Source organism: Ruditapes philippinarum, unplaced genomic scaffold (genome assembly GCF_026571515.1).
Source record: "Ruditapes philippinarum isolate M1 unplaced genomic scaffold, ASM2657151v2 ctg705_1_1_1_1, whole genome shotgun sequence".
NCBI lineage: Eukaryota > Metazoa > Mollusca > Bivalvia > Venerida > Veneridae > Ruditapes > Ruditapes philippinarum.
In genome coordinates, this window is record NW_026864294.1 from 155,381 (window position 1) to 179,473 (window position 24,093).

At 30.5% G+C, this 24,093-nt stretch overlaps 1 protein-coding gene across 2 annotated transcripts in view; it reads left to right on the forward strand.

Annotated features, from left to right (window-relative positions):
• Positions 1-583: 583 nt before the first annotated feature.
• LOC132725101 (CD109 antigen-like) overlaps positions 584-24,093 on the forward strand; it is a 201,826-nt gene continuing 178,316 nt past the window's right edge. The window contains exons 1-26 of one of the 2 annotated variants that reach the window (XM_060710112.1): positions 584-753; positions 3,448-3,538; positions 4,115-4,329; positions 5,970-5,998; positions 6,248-6,404; positions 6,761-6,831; positions 7,365-7,487; positions 8,203-8,248; positions 8,731-8,815; positions 9,204-9,309; positions 9,647-9,877; positions 10,240-10,506; positions 11,128-11,232; positions 11,725-11,787; positions 12,609-12,803; positions 13,243-13,395; positions 13,716-13,823; positions 14,390-14,447; positions 15,271-15,442; positions 15,853-15,967; positions 16,583-16,696; positions 17,179-17,280; positions 18,998-19,138; positions 19,635-19,773; positions 20,599-20,775; positions 20,996-21,077. In XM_060710112.1, the coding sequence (XP_060566095.1) occupies positions 3,480-3,538; positions 4,115-4,329; positions 5,970-5,998; positions 6,248-6,404; positions 6,761-6,831; positions 7,365-7,487; positions 8,203-8,248; positions 8,731-8,815; positions 9,204-9,309; positions 9,647-9,877; positions 10,240-10,506; positions 11,128-11,232; positions 11,725-11,787; positions 12,609-12,803; positions 13,243-13,395; positions 13,716-13,823; positions 14,390-14,447; positions 15,271-15,442; positions 15,853-15,967; positions 16,583-16,696; positions 17,179-17,280; positions 18,998-19,138; positions 19,635-19,773; positions 20,599-20,775; positions 20,996-21,077 (3,113 nt within the window). In that variant the 5' untranslated portion in view covers positions 584-753; positions 3,448-3,479. The remainder of the gene's footprint in view (positions 754-3,447; positions 3,539-4,114; positions 4,330-5,969; positions 5,999-6,247; positions 6,405-6,760; positions 6,832-7,364; positions 7,488-8,202; positions 8,249-8,730; positions 8,816-9,203; positions 9,310-9,646; positions 9,878-10,239; positions 10,507-11,127; positions 11,233-11,724; positions 11,788-12,608; positions 12,804-13,242; positions 13,396-13,715; positions 13,824-14,389; positions 14,448-15,270; positions 15,443-15,852; positions 15,968-16,582; positions 16,697-17,178; positions 17,281-18,997; positions 19,139-19,634; positions 19,774-20,598; positions 20,776-20,995; positions 21,078-24,093) is intronic. The other variant, XM_060710113.1, reaches the window with a different exon arrangement.

A 24,093-nucleotide genomic window follows, 5' to 3' on the forward strand; every position in this document is an offset into this window, starting at 1 on the left:
TCATGTTAAAAAGAAAAAGAATGTGTATTCTTTGAATAACTGTACATGAACTCTAAAGATGCAACATTTCCAATATGAAAGTTTACATAAGGAACGCGTGCTAAATGCGCTAATGACCAAGGAGTGAAACCTGTCAACCATTTCCACAAGGAAAACAGTTAACTTGAGGTAAGACTTTTGAAAATTTCATTCATTGGAATATTTTCTAAATATTATCTTAATCTGTAAACGTGTTAGTCAACTGTAAAATGGTATATACTCAGACAATTCCCATACACAGCTTTGTAAAGTCTTTATGACAGGAACAATGCTTGGTCAACGGTTTATAATAAAAACAAAACTCACAGCCTATCAATTTGCATTTAAAATATTCGGAAGAAAATGATACCGCAATGTTTTCTTTTGCCTATTAATTTACAATTAAAATCCATACATAAAATGATACCGCAATTAATATAATAAACCAAACAAATGTAAATTGTATAGATTAAGCCACACAATACTTTAAAACATTTCATTGGCCTTTCATGTTTAATGCAGAGTTGCAAAATTAAGACAATGGCGACAGTAGTCATACATTATAACAGGATTTTCTCAATTTTTTGTATGTTATTTCGTTTGTGGTTCTCGGAGTCACGTTAGGGTTCACATAAAGTTTATAAAGACGATTCACGTTATGCAGGCTGGTTAAAACTCGAGTCGTTCTTAGACTTTACATTTGACAGCTATATTGATCATAGAGGATTAGCAAAGGTATGTTGCACATTACCTTTATAGTTTCATTCAAGACACATGTAATGAATTTTAAATTGCATTATCTATTTTGTATTTTTTTTATGTGAAAAAATAGCCGTTTGCAGATACTGTTGATTTTCAAAGCATGTCTGTAAATTTTGGTATAACGATTTTGTAATCTTTTTTTTAAATTTAACAAAGACTATCGGAAATTATCGCATGCATTAGAGCACGCCAACCGCTCCATGTATTGATATTTAAAGACAGTAAAAAATAGCTGGAAAATTATTAAGAATTGGCAATTTGAAAGTATTGTTGCGCTTAATACTGCAAACATATAAAACTGATATTTAGTCAACGTTGCTTATAGTATATGATAAATTGGTCACTTAGGCAGTTGTGTCGTTGATAATCACAGAAGCTATTTTTCTTCTTTGTGTTTTTTTTAATTATTTTATCTATTATTTTTCGCAATGCCAATCTCAGAAAAATTGGTAATTCTGAAATTGTGAATGTGTACGATGGTATAAATATAATAGAATAAAATTGTTGAATATTATAGGGCACATAATTTTGCTCAATATTTCTGCAGAAGGTTACCTAATGTTTGATCACTATAGAAATAAAAGCACCATTCTATGTACTTCTTTAATAATATAATTTTCATTTGCTAACTCATATATATTCATTTAATTTACTGTCTGTCTATATAATATGTTGGTGTACAAAATATGACGTTGAATTAAGATGTTGTATATATTTGCACGTACTGTGATTAATTGTTCACTCAACAATTAAAAACTGCAATTTGCAACTGTGCATATGCTTCCATTATATGACGTTAACGAGACAGTTCAAAAGGTCAAGTGTTAACGTCAGGTCTATTTACGTATAATATGTTTTTTCAACAATATTGTGCATAAAACTGGACATTTTCAACTAACTTTAACTGTTTTAGGTGATTATATTGAACAAAATGTTTTTTAAGTGGATTGGTCTATATTGGGCACATTTTCAATAAATACTTTAAAAAATGATAAGAAACACTACAGAAATGTTTTATTTGGATATTTCTAGTAAATATTTCTGAAATAAATGATGATCTAGTTTTTGGACATTTATATGATGAATAATGATAATTTGTTTTTTGACAATTAATTATCCGCTATATATAAAAAAGAAATATAGGATTATATATCTGACACTAACCGACAACATCCATATATAATTCTTTCATACTTTGTTGTCAAATATGTTACTAAATACCATCAACATAATTAGTGATGGTATTGCATACCTTCAGTTATGGGCCAATTTTCTTTAAATTTAGATAAAACAAATAAATACTGGTGCAAAAACCAGAAGAATTTGTTTAGTGAGAGTTATTGCTCATGACTATAATATTGTTATGCTGACGTTAACAATATAAATCCAACACAGCTAATGCGAACGCGCATTCAATTAGTCTTAAATGCAAAATAAATTTAAAAAAAAAATATCTCATCATGAACATATTGTAATTGCACAAATGAAAGTGCTTTGTTTGTTAATTTATTTTCTATTTTATTATTCTTTAAAATAAAGACAAACAAAACATAGTCATAACAGTGATACAAAATGCTGCTTCATTTTATTGCAAAAAAAAAATAGAATATAAAAATAAATAAAAAAATGCTGATTGCTTTATTTGACGCGAAAATTGCTGACATTTAAATAATCATTATGTTAATTCATATATTTCATGGTGCGTACGGGTTTGTTTTTTGTTGTTTACATGAAACGGCTGTTTACCGTGCGAGTCATAATAAGGTAGCCGTAAACATATAGTAAACAATAATTATCTTGTGTGTGCAAGTAGATTATAATGTAATATTCAATGAAATTTACACTTTTACAATTGTTGGAATAACGTAAATTCATCTAAGAGTTTTATATTCATACATTGCGTATATGGCCATGGTGTAAAGCGTTTTACAACGACGTTTATCTTATAATCATTGGTGTTTTTATATAATTGTTATGCGCCTGCTCCATTGTTTCCATTAAGTTTTTTTTCTCAACAAACCGAGTGTAAGGAGTAATAGGCAATCTGATTACACATTATCGATAAAATGAAACGAAACAACAACAAATAGAAAAGAATGTCTTTTCTATTTACAGTTAAATATTTTATTTGACAAGATGAGATTTATCTCAAGACACGAAATTAGAAAACATGAACAATATTTGGTACATGCCTGAAAGGCTCTAGATAGGTCAATGTAAGACTTTGACAAAGCCAATCATTGACAGAGGCTGATTTTATTATTATTATTATTTTTTTTTATAATTCTTTATTTCTATAAATAACAATGATGTTTTGATGGTCTTTCTTTTTTTTTTCTTTATTTGCAGCTGTCAGTTCTCCGTTTGAATGAAATTTATAATGACATATACTCAAAACGTGTAGCATATCATTAGTTAAACTTTTTATGTTTTTTTTTATTATCATTCTTTGTTTTCTTTGCGTTTGTCATGTGACCACAAAATAATTGTATTTGTAATAACTGTGTACGAGATAATATAAAATGTATGAGTTACCGAATCAGATCATCACGTTGAAATTTAAAAAAAAATGTTTGAAAGCTATAGAATTTGGTAAGTTCTAAGAAGAAGCAAAAAAGATATGTTGAAAAATTGCACACGTGTACATATTATTTCTATTTTTTTCAGTTTTAATTGATTCAATTGGAAAAATCAACGACATGCTGCTTCACATAGCAGGAGTCCTCCTGTTAATTGCCAGTATTGCCGATTGCCAGAAGTATGTCCATATCATTACTTGTTACATATTTTACTTAAAATATTATTTTTATAGCCTATGTTAATAGTACACGTTTTCGTATCATCGGTTCGTCATGGTTAGTAGTGCATAAACATATATGCATAATTGTGTGATTATTACACTTTGTTTGAGAGGGAGATGAACCGAGTGGTCTCCCTCACAACAATTCTTTAAGTAATCACTTTCATACTTTCACGATTAGAAGTGACAAGAAGCCAACTAAAAAGTGATTTGAAAAAAGTATATTGAGTTTGAATAAAAACAATTTGTAAAAACAATTTAGTTTTTGTTATGTCAAAGTCAAATACATAAAAAGTCAAAGAAAGTATTTGGCATTTACTTGCGATTAATGTTTAAAAAGAGTTAATTTCTGCCGCTATTAAAGAGTCTTGTATAAATGGCGCTCATTAAACATTTAAATTAGCAATTGTTTCATATCTTTTAGCAGCAGCATAATTATATGTCAATGCATTACTGTAATATATTAAATTTACATTTGGTATCTAAAATTTCGTACCACATAAATGTATTTATACCATATCTTATTTATTTTAGAGTAAAATCCGTTAAAACAAAAACATCAAAGTACACTTATATGGCCCTTATTCCAAGATATGTAAGAGCAGGAAGCAATTCGACCATCCAGGTGCTTTTCGCTAAACCTGTTATTAATGAAATATTGACGGCAAAACTGATCCAGATTCAGCGGGCTCCTGGTGGTGTGGAAACACGGACGGAACATTCTGCTGTCACTGTGAGCGTACCTAGGAGTAAGTGAACATTCAATATGTTTATATTTCTATTGTATATGATTTGTATAACTTTCATTTCGATCATCTGTCTCTAAAATTTAATAATTAACACTCACCAACAGACCAAAGTAAATAAAATATTTGCAGACACCCATACCTACCAAACTCCCCCACCCCTCCCGAAAAAAATACATAAAAATGAATTAAATTATTTACGCAGAAGAACAATAGTTCCACACTAAAACAATAACAACAGCAACAAAATATTTGAAAGAAAAATAATTCATGCAATTTTTCTCTGACTGAGGGACTTTCTTTGTCGCGAGGAAGCCATCCGAGCTGTGCTACTCCGAAGACTGCTCGTCGTACTTGTATTAATGCAAGTTGAGGGAATCTTGTGGTCAGTTAAGCTGGACAGTCGCCATGAGATCTTTAAAAGCGTCACTGTCAAAGCAAACCAAGCAAATTTCTATATTTTTGTAAATTGAAGATTGTTAATCACGATATTTAAAATTTTGGTTTTAAAAATATTATAAGTTACATCATTTCATTTTTGTTTGTTCTAATGTTCCTACTTGAATACAAGTCAGCGAGCTAAGAGGATATACTGCATGCTTTTAAAATTTTGAAAACAGACAACTGTGATATGCCAGCAGAATAACTTGCAAAATCTCTAATCTGCTCTCTCTATTCCATTCTTTTAGTTCAGTTAAATGCGTTCACACATGGCGCAAACATATCATTATATTGAAGAACACACATCACTTTTCATGGAATGACACAAAAGTGTCACATTGTACTTTCCATGGTCACCTTCATATGAACACATCCGTTGTTGATACAATGTCCTTGGTTGTTTCAATATTCAGTTCTTCATAACTCATACATACTTACACAAATGGAAATTGAAAAGTAGTTCGAAATGCGTTTTATGCAATTGTACTGATAGCACAGAACATTTCTTTATTCATTGTCAATCACTTAATGCTTTCTGGAAAAGAATTATTGAAACTTTTAAGTCACTAGGAATCTGTAAACATATTTTCAATCTCAAAAATATTGTACTAGGTTATAGTTTTGAAAATACGCAGCATTCAAATCTTTGGCAAATTAATTTGGTCTTTACAATTATTAGCTTTAGTATATACAAAGCTTATATGATGAGTAACCAACGTGCTGATACTATAAACATTAATGGAATCCTTCTACACGAACTTAACAATATGAAACTATACCTCGTCCATAAGAAATATAATTCTCATTTTATTAAACGCTTTACAACAAACTTTTAATATTGTCAGATATGTTAAAAGATGAGTAAAATTATGTTATAATATTTTATTACAGCTATGTATACCTTTTTCTTTACTATAATTCTAAAATGATATCATACATTATTTGATATGTTAAATGCACTAACTGTACACGTATGCAAATGTTCTTTGTGTAAATGTTCTTAAAGTTTTTAAATAAAAGATAAAAAAAAAAAGAAAAACAAAAGAAAAACAAAAAACTCGTACATGGGTATGTCAACGGTAAAAACCTTTACTCACTGCCATCTACGAACAGACATGAACCAATGTTATGCTCATCTTTTCTGTTTTACCCATCTACAATGAATCTATGTTCATTAATTTGTATGAATTATCTATTTTCAGTGGCGACGAATACTAAACTATATCTACCGGTATGTACAATTTTGTGCTGTTTCTTCTTAAAATACGTACCAAGTGATCGCAGTTATAAAGTCGCAATGTACATGTAAATAATGAAATCGCCATGGGTAACTCCGGGTGATGTATCGCAAAATTTATGAAACTATCTTTAGTTTATTTCTTTTCTCATCACTTTAAAATATTTGTATTTGATTGAATAAGTGAAATATTCACATTTCTAATCTTGTTTCATTCTCGTCATTGTCCTATTCTGCTTTTAGATTCCTGTAAACCTGTCATGGGGAAGCTATGAAGTACATATTTCGGGTACTGGTCCTATACCGTTTAAGAACTCAACATCGGTGTTATTCCAGAGAGCAAAAACTCTTGCTATCTTTGTGCAGACTGATAAAGCAATGTATAAGCCAGGGGATAAAGGTATATTTGAAGCTAGATTTTTATGTTGTTGTTTTTTTTATACAGATAAGCCTGAATATTTTGTTTATTCCGGCACATACCGTCGGACGTCAAATCGCAGTATCGATTTCCGACCCATGTTTGAAGTGTTTTGGTAGATATTGTGTAATTTATCACTTTTATTTCAGTTCAAGTTCTAAAGTGCCACATACATGTACATAATTATGTACGTGTTTAGATGTCATCTGTTTTGTACATATACTAGTACTACTGTCGTATATAAGAGGATTCAAACAGAAGACACTTATAAATTTATCGAAATACTACAAGGTAATTAATGAAATGCTTAACGTGTACCTATCTTTATTTTATTACAGTGCAGTACAGAGTTTTTACCGTTGATAGCAAGTTGAGTTTAGCAGATCCATTACTGAATATAGAAATCTTCGTAAGTTTTACCAAACTGACAAAATTCGCTCATTTCAATATGTTTTTAAGATTATTAAAGACTTTTGTAGTATTTTACTTTCGTTCCATTTAAAACAATGATAGCGATTTGTTTATAATACCTTAAATGCTTACTAGCATTCTAAAAATGGACGTAAAAAATAAATAAATATTTATATAAACACATTAATACAAGTTTAGATTGATTTTGAACATGTCATAATGGTTTAGAAAAAGTAATGTTAGATTTTATTTTCGTAGGTAAGATATATTCTGTACTAATTGATATTTTTTACATCAACGTTTATACCTCTTTTAAAATGCAATATAAGTAAATAATTCATTTTAACGTTTACCTGTTCGAAATATTTTAAACAAGATATTCAATGTGATCCGAAAACAAGCAAATGCCTTATAATGCCAAATGGAATTTTTACTCAGTACTTCTACCTTTTTTCCAATTCGAAAGGGAGTTTCCTATTTTATTATACTCATTCATTCCAAGTACATTTATACATATTTCTTTTATTGTAGGACCCTAACAGAAATAAGATAGATGAACTGATGGGGGTCAGAAACAAATTCGGTATAGAGGGTTACCTTCAATTATCAAAGGTATCAATGCTTGGCCAATGGAGGATACATGTTCAAGTAAATGTAAGCTACTGAAACTATATTTCATTTTTTTATCGTTTATTAAACTACAGCAAACGAACAAAATACCGAAATAAAAAAGACTTTAAACACACATTTACACAATATATTAGATAACATACTACGATCTGTACAATTAAATATATATGCTTTAATTAAAAAAATATTAATAAAGAATGCCATTTATACCTACAAAATATGAAGATGAAATTGAAAAACTTAAAAGACAAAATGCACAAACAAAAACAACTCGTAAGAAATTATTCAAAAGGTTAACTTTCAGTTCACACCTTGAAAAATATTAACAGTTAATGTAAGAGACAAAATACATATAATATTGGTTTAAATGATTATTTCATGTTCACTTGCTATGAAATTAGTCCTGGGTATTGAGTTTTGTCTTGATTAACAACAATTTAATGTATTTCAATAGTGAGTTTTGTCTTGATTAACTACAATTTTATGTATTTCAATAGTCCAACGTATACCTTGATTGGCATTTAAACGGATAAAAAATAATCCCGAAAAAAAAGAAGCAAACATTTTAGACACAATGTCAGTGGAAGTTTTCTGGACTTGCAAGTAATTATCCCCTAGTGGCATACTGAAAAAACTTGTCAATTGACATTAAGTATTACAAACCATCTAATAAAGACAATATCAAATTTCAAAGTAAATAGGATTTTAAACAATGTCTTTTCTTCTGTTTTAAACAAAGGAAACTGACGAGAGCGAAAGCTATTATTTTGAAGTGAAAAAATACGGTAAGTTCATTCCTATATTGGGAACGTCTAAAAACACTGTTTAATATACTTTATACCGTATAAGAAATAGTTATTATATATATTCACTATCGTTATTGTATATAAATTTGTTGTTAAAGAAATTATATTTCTTATTTTACGAGCACGTAAGAAAATTTTAACAGTTATTTTTATCTTATTTTACCTGAATGTATTGTAAAAATATTATGTTTCTTTGATATATAAGCATGACTGTGTGCGTTCAAAAAATAGTTTATTTGGGTTATGTAACTCCATTGTTAACGATATTTGTAATACTTTTTAAAACTAATAATTTAACTAATCATTTTCTAAGGTATAGAAGCTTACGTTCCGATAAACTACTATTTTCCTTATTAAAATGTGTAATAACATATTTTGTCCTTTTTTAATCAAATTTATATTTATTAGAATAACATTATATCTTACTGTTTGTCTCTGAAATATTGAAACTTGATTCACAGTGCTTCCCCAGTTTGAAGTAACCGTGGAGCTAGACGCGTTTGGAAGAGCAACAGACACGTTTCTAAACGGAAGAGCTAAAGCAACGTAATTTTCTCACCTGTTTAGACAAAATCGAAAATATGCACGTCGGAACCTGTTTTAAGATAATATATAAATATGTAAACATTAGCTATATTAATAGTTAACTTTTAACTACTACCCCTTATCATTTTTTTCTCATGTTTTTCATGATAAACGGGAGACGTACAAACTTATGTTAAACCTGAAAATAGATTCGACTAGTCAAAAACGAGACTTCTTTGATTCAATGAGGAAAGCAAATTCTTCTTTCTTAAACCACTTCTGAATAAATGGTAGACATATTTGCCTTTAATGCATTAACAATTTATTCGTGTCTGTGCAATGATTCATTTATATATATAGATTCAATTTCAGCTTTACTATGTTTTAATATCATGTTTAAACTTTTTAGGTATACATTTGGAGACCCTGTTGATGGGACATGCGTTCTCACTATCAGCAAACGATATGGATCCGGATTCTATCACCCTAAGGCTGTTAGAACTAATTTGACACTGGTTAGTTTATTTTACCTGAGTGTGTAGTTATATATATATGAGTATCGTCTCCTCTAAAAAAGTACAATTTTAGACTTTAGTTTTTGAAAATGAATATTTTCTGTTCCTGACAAATTTATTCTGAAAATGAGTTTTATAGTATGTCTCGAACGTTGCGATAATACCTTTTTTAAGAACTTAAGTCCAATATAAACATGAAATCAGCTTCATGCACATCTACATATAGAAAACAAAATAGAAATTGAGCAAATGGTCAAAAATGGAAACATTTAGGAAAGTGTGTCAAATGTAAAACTAAAACAAAATAGCTTCTATGAATGCAATGATATATTTGTAGATCAATGGAGAAGCTACATTCAGCGTACCAATGGACCTGGTTAAAACTTTGATTCGAGACAAACTTGATTACGAGACGTTTCTGGTCCATGCAAATTGTACTGAGACAATGACTGGACAAACTTTAGAAGGGGAGGGGGAAATTCGTTACCATAGCAATCCATACAAACTCGAATTCTTCCCAAATATGGCCGATAACTTCAAACCTGGATTTGATCCATACAAAGTGTCTGTAAGTTGTTTATCTATCTTATCACGTTTCATAAATGGGACACTTCTTTTACATTTTGTTATGTATTTGTTTTGTTTGTATTAGCGTCATGGTAATGACGACAGTTTTAATAATAAAAATTTTAAAAATGAATTGCAAGACAATATTGTTTTACAATTGTACATTGAAATCGGAAAGATAGTGAAAAAATAACATATAGAAAACTGACTTTTATCAGAAGATCAATTATATATATAAATTTGATCTTTATTAGCTAGAAATGAATCTGTCATCATCTGACTTGTGTCCTAAGAAATTTTAAACGGATTATTTTATACTAATTGCTAATTTTGAATTATTTATCAAACTGATCGTTAATATAGGCGAAGGTCACACTGCAGGATGGTAGCCCACCTGACTTTAAACCAACAGACAACAAAAATGTCCTCTTTACATTCACCTTCTTTACTGATGCTAAAGTCATAGAACAGATACCAGACAGAGTAACATTTGATAATTATTCCCTTATCAACCCGTTCATCAACGGAGAAGTTATATTAAAACAGACGAAGACATACCCAATTGCAGCAGACGGATCAATTAAGTTTGATTTACCGATTCCAGCCAATACTGCCACGTTTTCAATAAAGGTAACAGTATATTTATGATTTAAAACCAACTTTAAGTTTAAATTATTTATCAAAATAAAATCTACGGAAGGTCGATGGTTCTACTCAGGTTACATCTTGTGTCTGGAAAAACGCGAAGAGGCCCCAGAGGGGCTTCCTCCATTAGTAAAGCTGGAAAGATTACAGTGCCGCTTTGACTTGAAATCCAACAAAATAAACAAATCAACTTTTATAATTTTCCGGAGGATTTGTTTTGTATTGGATATGCCCTGAACAGTAGATTTAGATTTAATATTAAAATGCAAAAACACTGAGCTTGATCAGTATAAAGCATGGTCAGCAAAGGGCAAAGGGTGTAAATTCAGTTTTAGCTGGTTGATGGTTTAAAATGAGTTTTAAGGCTAATTGATCTAAGGGATTTTCGTACAAATCGTGTAGAAGTAATTTATTTTCTAATGTAAAGTCATGGCGAAAACAATGCACTTTTACGTTAAGAATTCATTCGGTATCTGTCTTATTATATAGGTACATTAAAGTTGAACTAAATGGTAATTTATCACCTGCCTAAGCATTACATTGAGGTAAAGTTCATGATAAAATCGATGACTCTTACATTGACATTTAGATTGTTTATATTTGCAGGCAGAATACTCTGGAGTAAATGCTGTAAAAGAAGTAAGCAGATTCAGATCTCCAACCGACAGTTTCCTCAGAATTCGAATGTTAAATTCAATGTCTGCACTGAAGGTAAAAGTGTCATATTGTTATACTTATTTTTACTTTATTTGCAAAAGGCCACAAACCCACTCACAAAAGGCGTGGCATATTATACAGACATCATTTTACAAATTAACTTAAGTTAATGGTCACATAAAGTAGTCTCTGATAATTCCTTGTTTAAAGTAATAATTCTATGTAGAATGGCAAAAATAAACTAGAACAAGCATAAAAATTGTTACTCAAAGAAAAAAATAACATTTCAAATATAATTACAGTTACATGTTTATGGAAATTAAATAGATTTTGCTTGTTTTGCTGTGGTTTTTCTGTATCCTTTATTTATTCTTTCAAAGTTATTAAAGAGGTTCAATTTGATGTATGGGAATAAATACACATTAATAGTATTTCATATACTTTCCGGGCCAAGTTTATTTGAAATTAAGTCTATATCAGTCCTTATTAGTCGTTTGTTTTAATTTCATTATTTATAATCAATATTATTTGTTATTCAAAATTAAGATTAACGACATCGTCACTATGGAAATTGACAGTACAATTGGAGGAATAAATATCAATTGGATGGTACGCTTTTTCTTTTCAATAATGCTTTACTTATAAATGGATATAATTTGTATAAGATAAGTCGCAATTAAGTACAAAATGTAATAGAAAGAGCATCGAAACACGAGGCTATCTGATTTGTAAGAGGGGGCGTAGCCCCGAGTATTAATCAGATTGCCGAGTGTTTTGATGGTTTTTCTCTTTTGTATCATAGTCAAACATTAAAACACGTTCCCTGTCGTCACAATATGAAACCCCGAGAAAAAGTAACCAATAAACGAGCATCTGAATACGATATTTCTGTCGCTTTCTCTTTCTCTTCCGTCACAATAAGTAAACCCTAGCAAAAATGAGCCAATCAATGGGCATGCTCTGGAGTGCGGGTAACTAATACCTGCACTCCAGTTAACGCACTGTGCATGTATATGTATACGATTTAACTCGGACACATTTACAACAAAAATGTCCCCAAACTATGATACAATAATGCCTTATTCGTAACTTAATTTTCGGAGAATGTGGCTTGCATTTCGAAATACAATGTATTTTGATTGATTAAATAATTTTCAGAAAAAATGTCATTTCGTATGGTGTGCTGAAAAAAAAGTGCTTTCATGAATGATTGTTTTGTAAACTAAATTTTGTTCGTAGAATAATATAATCGGTTAGAATATAATAGCATGACTGCCATTATATATAAATGTATAATAACATCTGTAAATACAGTTGCGTAGTTACCAACCAAATAACATTTTGAACATGGCTGCTATCATGTACGCCGGGTTGATAATTCTGTTAAAACTTCAATATTCTATGTAAAAAAACTGTTTCATTTCTCGTAGATTTTATCAAAGGGAGTAATAGTTGATTGCTCTGATGTCAATGTTGGTGTGAACCCGAATAAAGCAACAGTTCAGTTCAAACTAACACGGGATATGACTCCTTCAGCACGATTTATTGCCTACTACGTAAAACCTGATGATGAAGTTGTAGCTGACGGACTAAATTTCTTCATAGAAAATATATTCGAAAATAAGGTACCTTTCTTATTGTGAACAACATATTATTTAGATTTAGATCTTACAACCGACAGATAATTGCATGTACCCTGTGCTATAATAACCTTTTTCTTCGACAGTAAAAATACTCATCCACATTTGTAATTTATGTGTTAAATTTAGTTTATCGGCGCTTCTTAGCCACGATTTTGCTTGTCAATAAAAGGTTTCACTGTGAGTACTATATGTTATGCGTTCTTTCATTTTAGCCTTCAATTATATAACTAAATTTTATACATGTATGTTTAAAAACCAAACGGAAAATAATCACAAAACATAATTTATATCCTTATGATATGTAGTGATATAAAACTTTATTACGCATAATTTCTTCACCTCATGGCTTTAAAATAAAAAAAAATGAAACAATCACCTTTGTTTGTTTGTTTTAATATTAATGCATATTTTATATCTTCAGGTTACTATACATTTCACTCAGCCGTCGCCACAGAAGCCCAAAACTTTGGTAGACCTGGTTGTTAAAGCTGATCCTGATTCGATGGTTAAAGTTCTTGCTGTAGATAAAAGTGTGAAGCTGCTTGGGGAAGGCAATGACATTACGCCCAATAGGGTAAAAATGTTTCATCATATTTTTATATTACATGAAGTGGATAACTTTAAGTATTTTGATAGTACTCACTTTTGTATTTTGTTAATATTATACAACTCATAAACTGACAGAATGACAAACAGTTTTATTTTCTGTGTGTTGGCATCTTGTTAAACTTTTAAACGCATTTGTCAACTAAGGATCAAGAAGTAATATATATATGATCGAGTCTTATGCATAAAATTAAATTTAGTTTTCTACGTTTAGAATGAAATCAATTCTGATATTGTGTTTAAAGGTAAAGAAAAACACATTTTGACTTACCTATCCTCTGACTTCAGGTGGTAGATGAAATGAATCAGTTTGGAAATACTGTTAGGATCTGGAGAGATTGGGGCCCTATCCTACCATGGTCATTTACTGCTGATGATGCTTCTGATATTTTTGATGTAAGTTAAAATACATACAATCTCACTGCGAAAAAAAATGTTGATTGACGCCGTTTAGTTCCCATACATAACAACAGTTTAAGCTAAAATGTCAACATTTAGATGGTAAGTAAAACTGGTGAAATTGAAATTGTCACCAAGACGTTATTTATAAGGTTACAGCATGCTTCTCCAAGATAGCTCTTTAAATCATCAATCATATTCAAAATAAACGATAAAAAATAAGCACAGTGTTACGTTATAAAAAAATACTAAATAGGTTTGCCCGTTACCGTACTGTACATTTTGAGGGTCATTGTACTACGAGTATGACTTAAGAATATAATTAGAGTAATTGTAAAATTATTCAAAAGCTTAGTATCATTGATTTAAAGTAAATTATTATTTACCAATATTTACATTAATTATAAAGACATATTTACATATTTCTTATGTTTTTTGTTTCTTTTCTAAAGTTTACATTATAAAGAACATTATCCAAAGAGTTAGTGAAACTGCATAACAGATATTTTATTTATGGATAAAGAAATTCAAAATGGGTAAAACATCTTTAATTGTTCTTCCAGAATGCCCAGATCAGAGTTCTTACTGACGCTCATCTTTACAGCTTTGACCTATGGTCACGTATGTATTTATTCATTATTCAATTAATGTATTGTTAAAACGTATCTTTTATTATCAATATCCGTTTTCGAAGAATTCAAATAATGTTTGGGTCTAGCTTTTAGATAAATGTCTACCTGCTATTTAAAACAAGTTCGACATTACAATAATTATGTTGTTATTTACAATGTCAAACGCTACATAGAGTAAGTACAATTTTGTTTGATAAAGCCGTATGTACCATAAACCTGATATTTATCTTCTCATGAAAGCGAAGCTTTTATTATAATTGAATTATATGGAAAGGAAGCACATCATAACTTCATCTAATTTGATTTAAATGATAAATAATTATATATATTAGTCTGTCATATGCCCTTTATGTAACTGCTTGAAGGTATGTCTCCATTTAACAATTAAATAATTTAGATATTTTGACTGAAAAAGAAAGGAGTCTGTTTCTGTTAATTAATATCATCTTCTTTTTTCATCAGAATAAACCGTATTTAAGAAATCGAAACTCGGTTGTGGAAAAAAACCTTATAGCTTTTTTAAATAACATTCGAACCTGATCTCTGAAACTAACCATTAACAGGACCGATGTACAAGAAGGAAAAATTGGCATGACAAATAGTGTCGCTTAAAACCGCATGCTTCCCTTAACCATACCTTATGAAGAAATATACATTGGATTGAAACGTGCTTAAGATAAGACAAATACATGTATGTATAACAGTTTATAAATAGTTTTAGCATATGTTATCATTGTAAAAGTTAATTAAAATAAAATATTATTTTGTAGTCTCATTTAATGATGTCAAGATATGTTAAAATGATTTTTCAGAGAGGTACGATTTAGGTAAAGTGAGTAGTGTAAGAAGTTCAGGCAGAATGATGCAATCATCTGCATTCAGTGCTAATGATGCAGTGGGTGGATCAGCAGCCCCAGCTGCTGCACAAGGTCAAGTAAGGCAATACTTTCCTGAAACATGGATCTGGGACTCGAAAATAGCTGTGTAAGAAGTTGATCTTGTAAAATAATGAGTAAAAAAGTTAATATATTACACACAGCTGTGATACAATGCATTATAATAGTGCAGTAATTAACTAGAAAATGTGTTGATTTAGACAGTATATAGTATAATAAGAATGTTAATTACACAGATGGATAGTCAACTCCATCAATCAATATAGATTAATTCAGTTAAAATAACGATGCTAAAATGAAATCTTTTATGGAAATGTTTTAAGATGTTCAAATTGAACGGTCACTTCAGGGTGTTTACTTGACATTTTATTTTTCAGATTGTAATTTCATCACTTTAACGTGCTAACCTGTATAATAGTAATGGCGATAGTAAATTATTATTTAAATAATAATTTCCTCATGATTAACTCTTAGGTCATATATCTTTCTCTATTTCAGTGGTGGTACAGCGACGTTTTCTAAAGCACTACCTGATACTATAACTGAATATGTTGCCAACGCCTTTGCTCTTAATGAGAGATCTGGTCTCGGAGTTGCACCTTTCCCAGCTAATGTAAGCATCGTATTTCATATTATTTATTAATGAGTCTTTAAGATATAGGTAAACAAAACATAGTAATAAACCTGCATTTAATTTTGCTACGTAATTGATAGTAATTGAATGTATACTGTAAATAATTTCTTTTGCTTTTAAGTGTAAGATATTTTATGTTGTAGTGCTATACTCAGTATAAGTAATTTGAAAGAAGGATGCACTTAACACTTCCGAGAAATCAAGTGTATAAAAAACGTTCTTATACCGGAAACAAAATATTCCTTTTAGTTATTTTCCTTAAAGTTTTCTTTAACTTAGATAATGCATATACGTATAATGAATATTACGAATTGTTCACATTATTCATTCACGCTTTAAAATTCTAATTAAAAGGTTTGATTTTTAATCAACCATCAATTTAATTAGAGTTAGATAAATAAATTAAACGTCACATGCAAATTGTTCTTTCCAGATTTGAGTTTACAAATTACTTACCTTATACAGTAAGCATAATGCTATATGAAATTTGTCCCTTCCCGTGTAAAATGATATGTTATGTTTAAACTGTTAAAATATATACAGATAAAACTGATATAATTTATAGATTTTTTTATAAAATTTTTGGTTTCACAGATGACGGCGTTATTGCCTTTCTTTATAAAGGCACAGCTGCCATATTCCATCGTCAGAAATGAGATCGCTGTCATCCAGGCAAATATTTTCAACAAACTTGATAAGGACTACAATGTAAGTGTTTTAATTTGAACTTTCAATTATAAACAATTTTTGAAAAGTCTCAAATTGGTACTACCGATCATATTCGATAAAAAAATCATTGCTTTCATATTAAACCCAATCAGGAACATTATTATGTCTATTGTCAATTTGTTCTTGATTTATATTATACCGATATCTATTTAAGTTTCAAAACAAATAACGAAGTATTCATAAACTTTAGTTAGAGCAATCGAAGCTATAAACGTATTTCATTGGTATTATATGTAAATTATATGGGGTTGCGTTCGTTGAGCGCCGCCTTTCCTTGTTGATATTTTATATCATATCTTATTGTTGTATTTTTAGTGCAATATAATTTTATCGAACACTCGTAAATTTATATGAAGCATTAATACAAAAAGGTTCAAAGTAAGTCATATCTTATTTAAATATCACCGTAAATTCATCATATTGTTATTTTGGTCGGACATAATGCATTCATTTGATTACAGGTCATGGTTACGTTAGTGGGTCAAGATGATTTTGTCGGGATAACTGTTGGTTCTTACAGCAAAGTAAATGAGATCACAGGGAATCAAACCAAATGTGTTTTGGTAAGCCATGAACATTTGCGTTTACTTGTAAAAATACATATACGGGATAGTGTGTATTACATTACAAGTTACATCTAACAATAAAATACAAGTAACCTACACTAATATATACTATTGAAAACTACCAGTATAGCTGGAACGTCGCCATTTGACATATACTGTGTCGGTGTGACGTAAAATCCAATCAATCAAACAACAAACTACTCAAAACTAAGCATTAACATTTTTTCACTATATTCTCAATATGAGAAGTTTAGAAATGATAAATTTATTTATTTTGCATAATCTGTGGCCCTAAGCCATTCAAAAGTCGGACTTGTTTTATTGATGACTTTGACATGGCAAACCCTTTTAAGTGAAGCAAATATATCGAGGACTGTATGGATGGTGGTGTGGCAGGGGCTAACACTGTGATAATGTACACCAAACCATTTACACCAAAGCCTGGACAACCTACCAGCAATAAGGTACACTCGTTAGGAGGCATGTCGAAAGCAATCAAAGGGTGACGATAGCAGCGCAAGACTAACAATAACGCATCTTTATTATGGTCTTAATGCTTCTGGAATCAATGATAGTACTCATGCGGTGCGTTGGCGGTTGAACGTGTGTAATCTGCGATCAAAATTTGTTTTTATAAAGTATGCATTGACTCGTAGTCAACACCGGGCCCGTTAACAATTGGCTTGGGCCCGTTTACACCATAGCCAATTGTAAACGGGCCCGTGTTAGGTAGACCAAACAATTCTGCAGGCAGGTTCCCTTCTCTATAGAGTTTTGCCCCGACTTTACTAACAGACGTGCGGGAGCTTGAAGAAGACCTGGAGGAAAGGTTTCAAGCCAAAAATATTTCTGAGCACCACCACTACGAGGTTGGGTGCCATCAGCTCGGACCGACCTCTTTGTTCTTGGTAGAGCTACACTGACTGATCTTTGGTGCATCGATGAAATGTTAGACACCCAAGTTAGGATGTATGCAGGACCATTGGGGATCAGTTAATTTTCATGAATAATAATGCGCGTCTTAACAGGAGCAGGTTAATCTAGACTTGAAGCAATTGAGCTCTATTGGACACCTTGACTGACCGACTCAATCAGCTGATCTAAATCCAATTGGGCCCATGTTAAATGAGCTGCAGGTACGGATATTAGCTCAACAGATACAACATCCAGGAGCTTGAGGACATTTTGATGGAAAAATGAGCCGCAATCCCCGCTTGGACTGTCGGAAACCTAATAGGAACATGAGGAAGCGTTTTCAAGCAGTATTTTATAGCAATGGGTCATAAGCCGTCTAAACTTGTCAACATAAATAAGGTTTTGAACATTTGAGAAAAAGTTCCGTGTTCAAACATCATTGATAATACTTACGTTTTATTGATGATATTTACGTATTATCTAAACCATGCGCTTATTTGTATGTATTTGTATGTATTTTAATCATTTGAAAAACGATGCAAGTTAATTTCCATTTGTACAACTCATATTCATTGCTTTAATGTCAGCAACATTAGTATACTGTTTTTATTGATACAAAAGTCGACTGCATACCGGTATTTTTAGTGAAGTCATAACGATCTTGGATCCTCTTTTACAGAGAATTCATGATTTAAAGTAAACGAAATCTGCTTTTGATACTTGTGATATAGGGATGAGACAATATTAGATGACTTCTATTATGTATTTGTCGATTACAAAGGCTGTAATGATATTTAAGGTAAAAAAAGGCCAGGCAACACCGGTTTATTTTAACATCAAACCAACAAAGGTTATGCCAGACATGAGGATTGTAATTGAAGCAAAAATTGCAGGACCACCTGTTATATTTGATGTAGTTATTAAGGATCTGATAGTCAAGGTAATAAATTATTTTATGTTTTTAAATGTATGTACTAGTTTACTTAAAACTGTAATTTTCTAAAATGGTCTAAGGACAATAAATTATTATTTTTACGTTGCTAACTTTTCAAACGAAACAAATCGTCTGTTTTAAAGTTAATCGTCTGGGACGGTAGAATAGTGATACGTCGTTTCTTTTGTGAACATTTCTCCATAAATGGCTAACGAGTTTTGTTTTTCAACTCAAATGTTAAATAAATGTCTTTTTTAAGTGTCATAACGCATATTTGCCAGGGCTTTGTGATTTATAGCGAATTTTAGGATATGCATTAAATGACAGTGTGATATCACTCAGGTTAAAGTATTGGTATCATTCAAAGTGACCTAAATGTCAACCGGATGTGTTCTGCGAAATTAAAAGTATGTTTGGAAATATTATCTTAGTTCTTTGTACAATTTACAATCTCTTCAAATGTTAAAATGTCATTTATATAATTTGTAATAATTATTCTCAGGCGGAGGGTATTCCGAAGTCAAAGAACACGCCAATCCTTGTTTCCTTCCAAAGTAACAGTGCAACTACTGTAACGACAGATCTAGTATATCCACCAGAACTAGTTCCAGATTCAGATTACGTTAGAGTTACTGTGTTCGGTATGTTCGGCTTTGATGCACAATGTTCAATTTTATTTTATTTTATGCCAATGAAATATTGTACTGTATCAGTCAAATATATTTCATATCTGTAGTGAAAGTGGATGCACTCAAAACTCATTTTTATTACTAGGAACTACTTTCTCAGATGTTTTTCTTTGGCATACTGTATGTGTTTTTTCTGACAGATTCAGTTTTTTGTTTTCATTATCACAATATATTAGAGTGACATTGTGTGATGTGTAATATGTGAAAATACAAAAAACAAATTACAACATCCGGCTATTCTGGTTTGTTGTTATTTTCTGTTAATATTGTTGCAATAAAATTGGTATTGAACCGTATCAGACACTTTATATTAATCATCTTACAATGTATTTATGCTCGCTATACAATTGCAGATGTATAGCAAGTTGAGGTTCTGGTTAACAATTGTACTGCCTTTCTTGATTGTAAAGATTGTATAATTAAAAGAAAATTACTTTTTCGTTTTGAGTAGAATATGGATTATATTTTGACTCGACATAATAAATTCCATATATTTTTCCTCGGCTGATGAAAATTTATAGAATTTAATCATGTTCCGTGATATGTGTTTCATACATCATGGAAAACGAAAATGTGTTCTCTGTATTGAAGCATTTAGTATCTGTCATTTATTAAAACAAGGCTGTCAAAAGTAATATTTTTTAGCTTTTATGTTATATTAATCTTATTATTTCTACCTTATTTGAATAGTTTTGTTTTCTTTTAAATTTAGATCAAATGTAAAAGTCTAAATATTTCATATTTTTTTAAATAAAATGCTTACATCTTGTTTTTCAGGTGACATTTTTGGCGCATCTTTTGAGAATCTTGATAAATTGTTAAGAATGCCGTATGGATGCGGTGAGCAAAACATGCTCTACTTTGCGCCAAGTATTCAAGCCGCCTTATATATGAATGTAACCAACCGCATTGACGATGCCAAAAGAGAAAAGATAAGGAACATACTGAAGACGGGTAAAATGATATTTCTATTCATAATTTGTTTTGACCTATGGTAGTTGCTTATGTTGTTTTAAATTAATAACAAAATTAAGAGGAATAATCATATCAACAATTAAAATATGTTATAACGCAAACATCTTTGTACTTTTATCTTATATAGTTACAATTATCACAGCTATTGTCAAATGTGTGTTTGTATTTCTTATAAATATTTTGCATATTTGTCTTTAAGGATATCAACGTCAGCTTCTTTACCAAAGAAATGATGGCTCGTTCAGTGCGTTTGGAAATGCAGATGAAGAAGGGAGCTTGTGGTAAATTGTTCCTACTTTAAATATTTTAAATATATTGTCCAATAATAGTACATTTAAGGTTTGTTTATATGAAAAGAAATTGCACCAAAGCGTTGATATTTTAAAATGGATTCTAGATAAAATAAAATGTTGTGTTCTTACATTTACAATGAATAATTCATGAGTATATGGAATATGGAGATAAAAGTTTGTAATCATGCAAGTAATAAACCGTCTTTTCTGCAAAAAGAGTATTTCAGTTCAGGTTAAGTGGTAGCTTTAACGCATTTGTATAGTATTTCACAATATATTGCATATTTTCTTTTGGTTTTTTGCTCGACTATTCGATAAGAATAAGTAGAGCTATTGTAGTCACCCGAGCGTCGGTGTCGGCGTCGGCGTGACTACTTATGTTAAAGTTTTTGTAATACCTCAAATATTTTCAAAGTCCATTGACATATGGCTTTGAAAATTTGCACACTTGTTCACCATTATAACCCGAACCTGTAGACAGAAGGAGGTAACTGTATCAAGCATTTTGACAGATTTATGACCCTTTTTCAAGTTAGAACATTAAGGTTTGCAAACCACCTCAGATGTTTTCATATTCTATTGAAACAAGATGAAATTTTATACTCTTCTTTGAGAGCATAATAGGACTCTCTCCAAGGCATATAACTGTAACATGGATTTAAAGAAAAATTTTGTCCTTTGTTATTAACTCAGAAAATTTTACATTATCAAGGCTCTTTTACTATCAAGCATTTAGAATAGTCGAGCGTTGCTGTCCTACAGACAGCTCTTGTTATCTACGGAATACCAAAATTCTACTTCAAAAGTCAGTTTTTAAATAGTTATAATTATGTTTCTCGTGAAATGACAAATTAGAGTAATAAATGTTTGGTATTTGTGTATGATGATAAATGATGCTAATTGCTTTCATATTTTCAGGTTAACGGCCTTTGTTGTTTAAGTCATTTGCTCAGGCACATAAACTTGATCTCATCTTTATTGATAATAATGTTGTCGAACGGGCTGTCAAATTTATACTTGATCACCAAGTATTCCAGATTGGTACTCTCAACAATGTTGGCATCGTAAGACACAAAGGTCTGGCAGGTACGTTTACCAGCATTATGATGAAATTATCTTAAAATCTTATTCAGGCACTTAGATTTATCTGCTTATTTCATTGTCTTAAAGTTAAGCGTCACTATCCACGTTTGCGGAAAAGATAACTTCCCTTAAACTTCAAATCTTATATAGGGAAAAGTAAGGGATTGTCTTTAAAAAGATTTTCTCCGATGGTAAAAATGTTTAGAATGTTCCGCATTAAATATGATACTATTTGGGATTGACTATATATGTCAAAAACATCACACTCGTGAAAATATTGGCATTTGTATATGAAATAACATCATGTTATGACAAGTTTAAAGATTTGTACGCTTTTGTACGCTGATTTTTAGGGGTGGAAACAGCTGGCGGCAAAGCAATGCTTGCTTACGTCCTCGTTGCACTTCAAGAAGTCAAAGAATCTGAAATTATGAAGGTAGTTATACATACGAGTTACCGGTATTTGAAAATATTTTATCATTAAAATAACGATGCTGTGGGTTATTATAAATGTTTAATACTGTGTCTTATCATCTAGAATTATATATAAAGTATAAGTATTCATGACATGCGATAATTGTCCTCTTATTATAAGTACTAACTTGTGATTGAACAAAGGAAAAGAATAAATTAATTGAGTTCTATAGGTAATTTTGTAATTTTTTTTGCCAAATGCAACAGAGGGGGTTTTTTTGGGGGTAAAAAAGGAAAAAATTTTAAACCAACCTGTTTTGGGTACCCTAATTTTTAAATGATAGACAAGTACATTTTTCGCTCTTTTTTTGGAATTTAATTGGGGTTTAAATTTTTATTTTGTAAAATAAATTTTAAATTTAAAGGATGACCAGTTTGAATTGAACTGGGAAAAGGAAAGTGTCAAAATTTAGGAGTGCTTTTTTTAAAATTTAAAGGGTTTCCCCCAGATGAATTCCCGAAATTTTGAAAAAAAAGGGGAAAATTGGGGGCTTATTTTTTGGGGTCGTGTAAACAGTTACTCATAGGAAAATACCCCTTGCGGGCTGGCCCCCCCAAAAAAATAGTCCAAATAAAAGCCCTCGGCCCCCGGTAAGGTCACCCAATAATATGAATTTTTTTTTTAAAAAAATAAAAATTTTTATTATTTTTTCTTTAATCTAAGTTTACAAATTTGTCTGAGGATACGAATAAGAGTAACTTTAGTTTGAAACATATATATTAAACTGTTATATATTCGAGATACACGATCGTCATTGGTTCACTATGAAAAAAGAGAGAAACTTTTATATAATTTATTAAGTTCATTGAACCGTCAGTAAAGTCATATTAAGACAATTTGTTATCATACCATAATAGTTATCACACTTTTCTGTTGTTTTTTAAAACTAAACCTCCAAAATAAACCTGCCGGCAGTTTGTCAGGTATTTGATTTGACTTTTTTAAGGACAAATTTAATGATAACATGATTTGGTATTTATATACAATATAGATATATACAGATTAAGAGTTTATTTAAGTTTGACTTTATATCGTTTACATTTCACGTCATGCTATAATAACTGTGCTCTATTTATTAACCTAACAAAATGACGCCATCTAAAGAAGAACTAGAATAACGTCATTTAAAAGCTTACATGGGTGAATATGAATATGGGGTTTATCTTACAACGTTATATAACACTGCAAACATCCAGTATGATATGCTGGTTATAGTTGTTTTAAAACTTGATAAAATAAAATCTTTTATAAGATTAGAAAAAAAGGTGTTAATGATCTTCCATACTTTGTCTTGTTAGAGTCGAAAAAATCATATTGATATATGCGTTGTATACCGGCTATTCCAACACCTTTTTGTTGTTTGATGCGAACTATTTAGCACCGGCACCAAAACTCCAAACTGGTGTTAAATAGTACTTTAATCTATATAATATACTGAATAACATT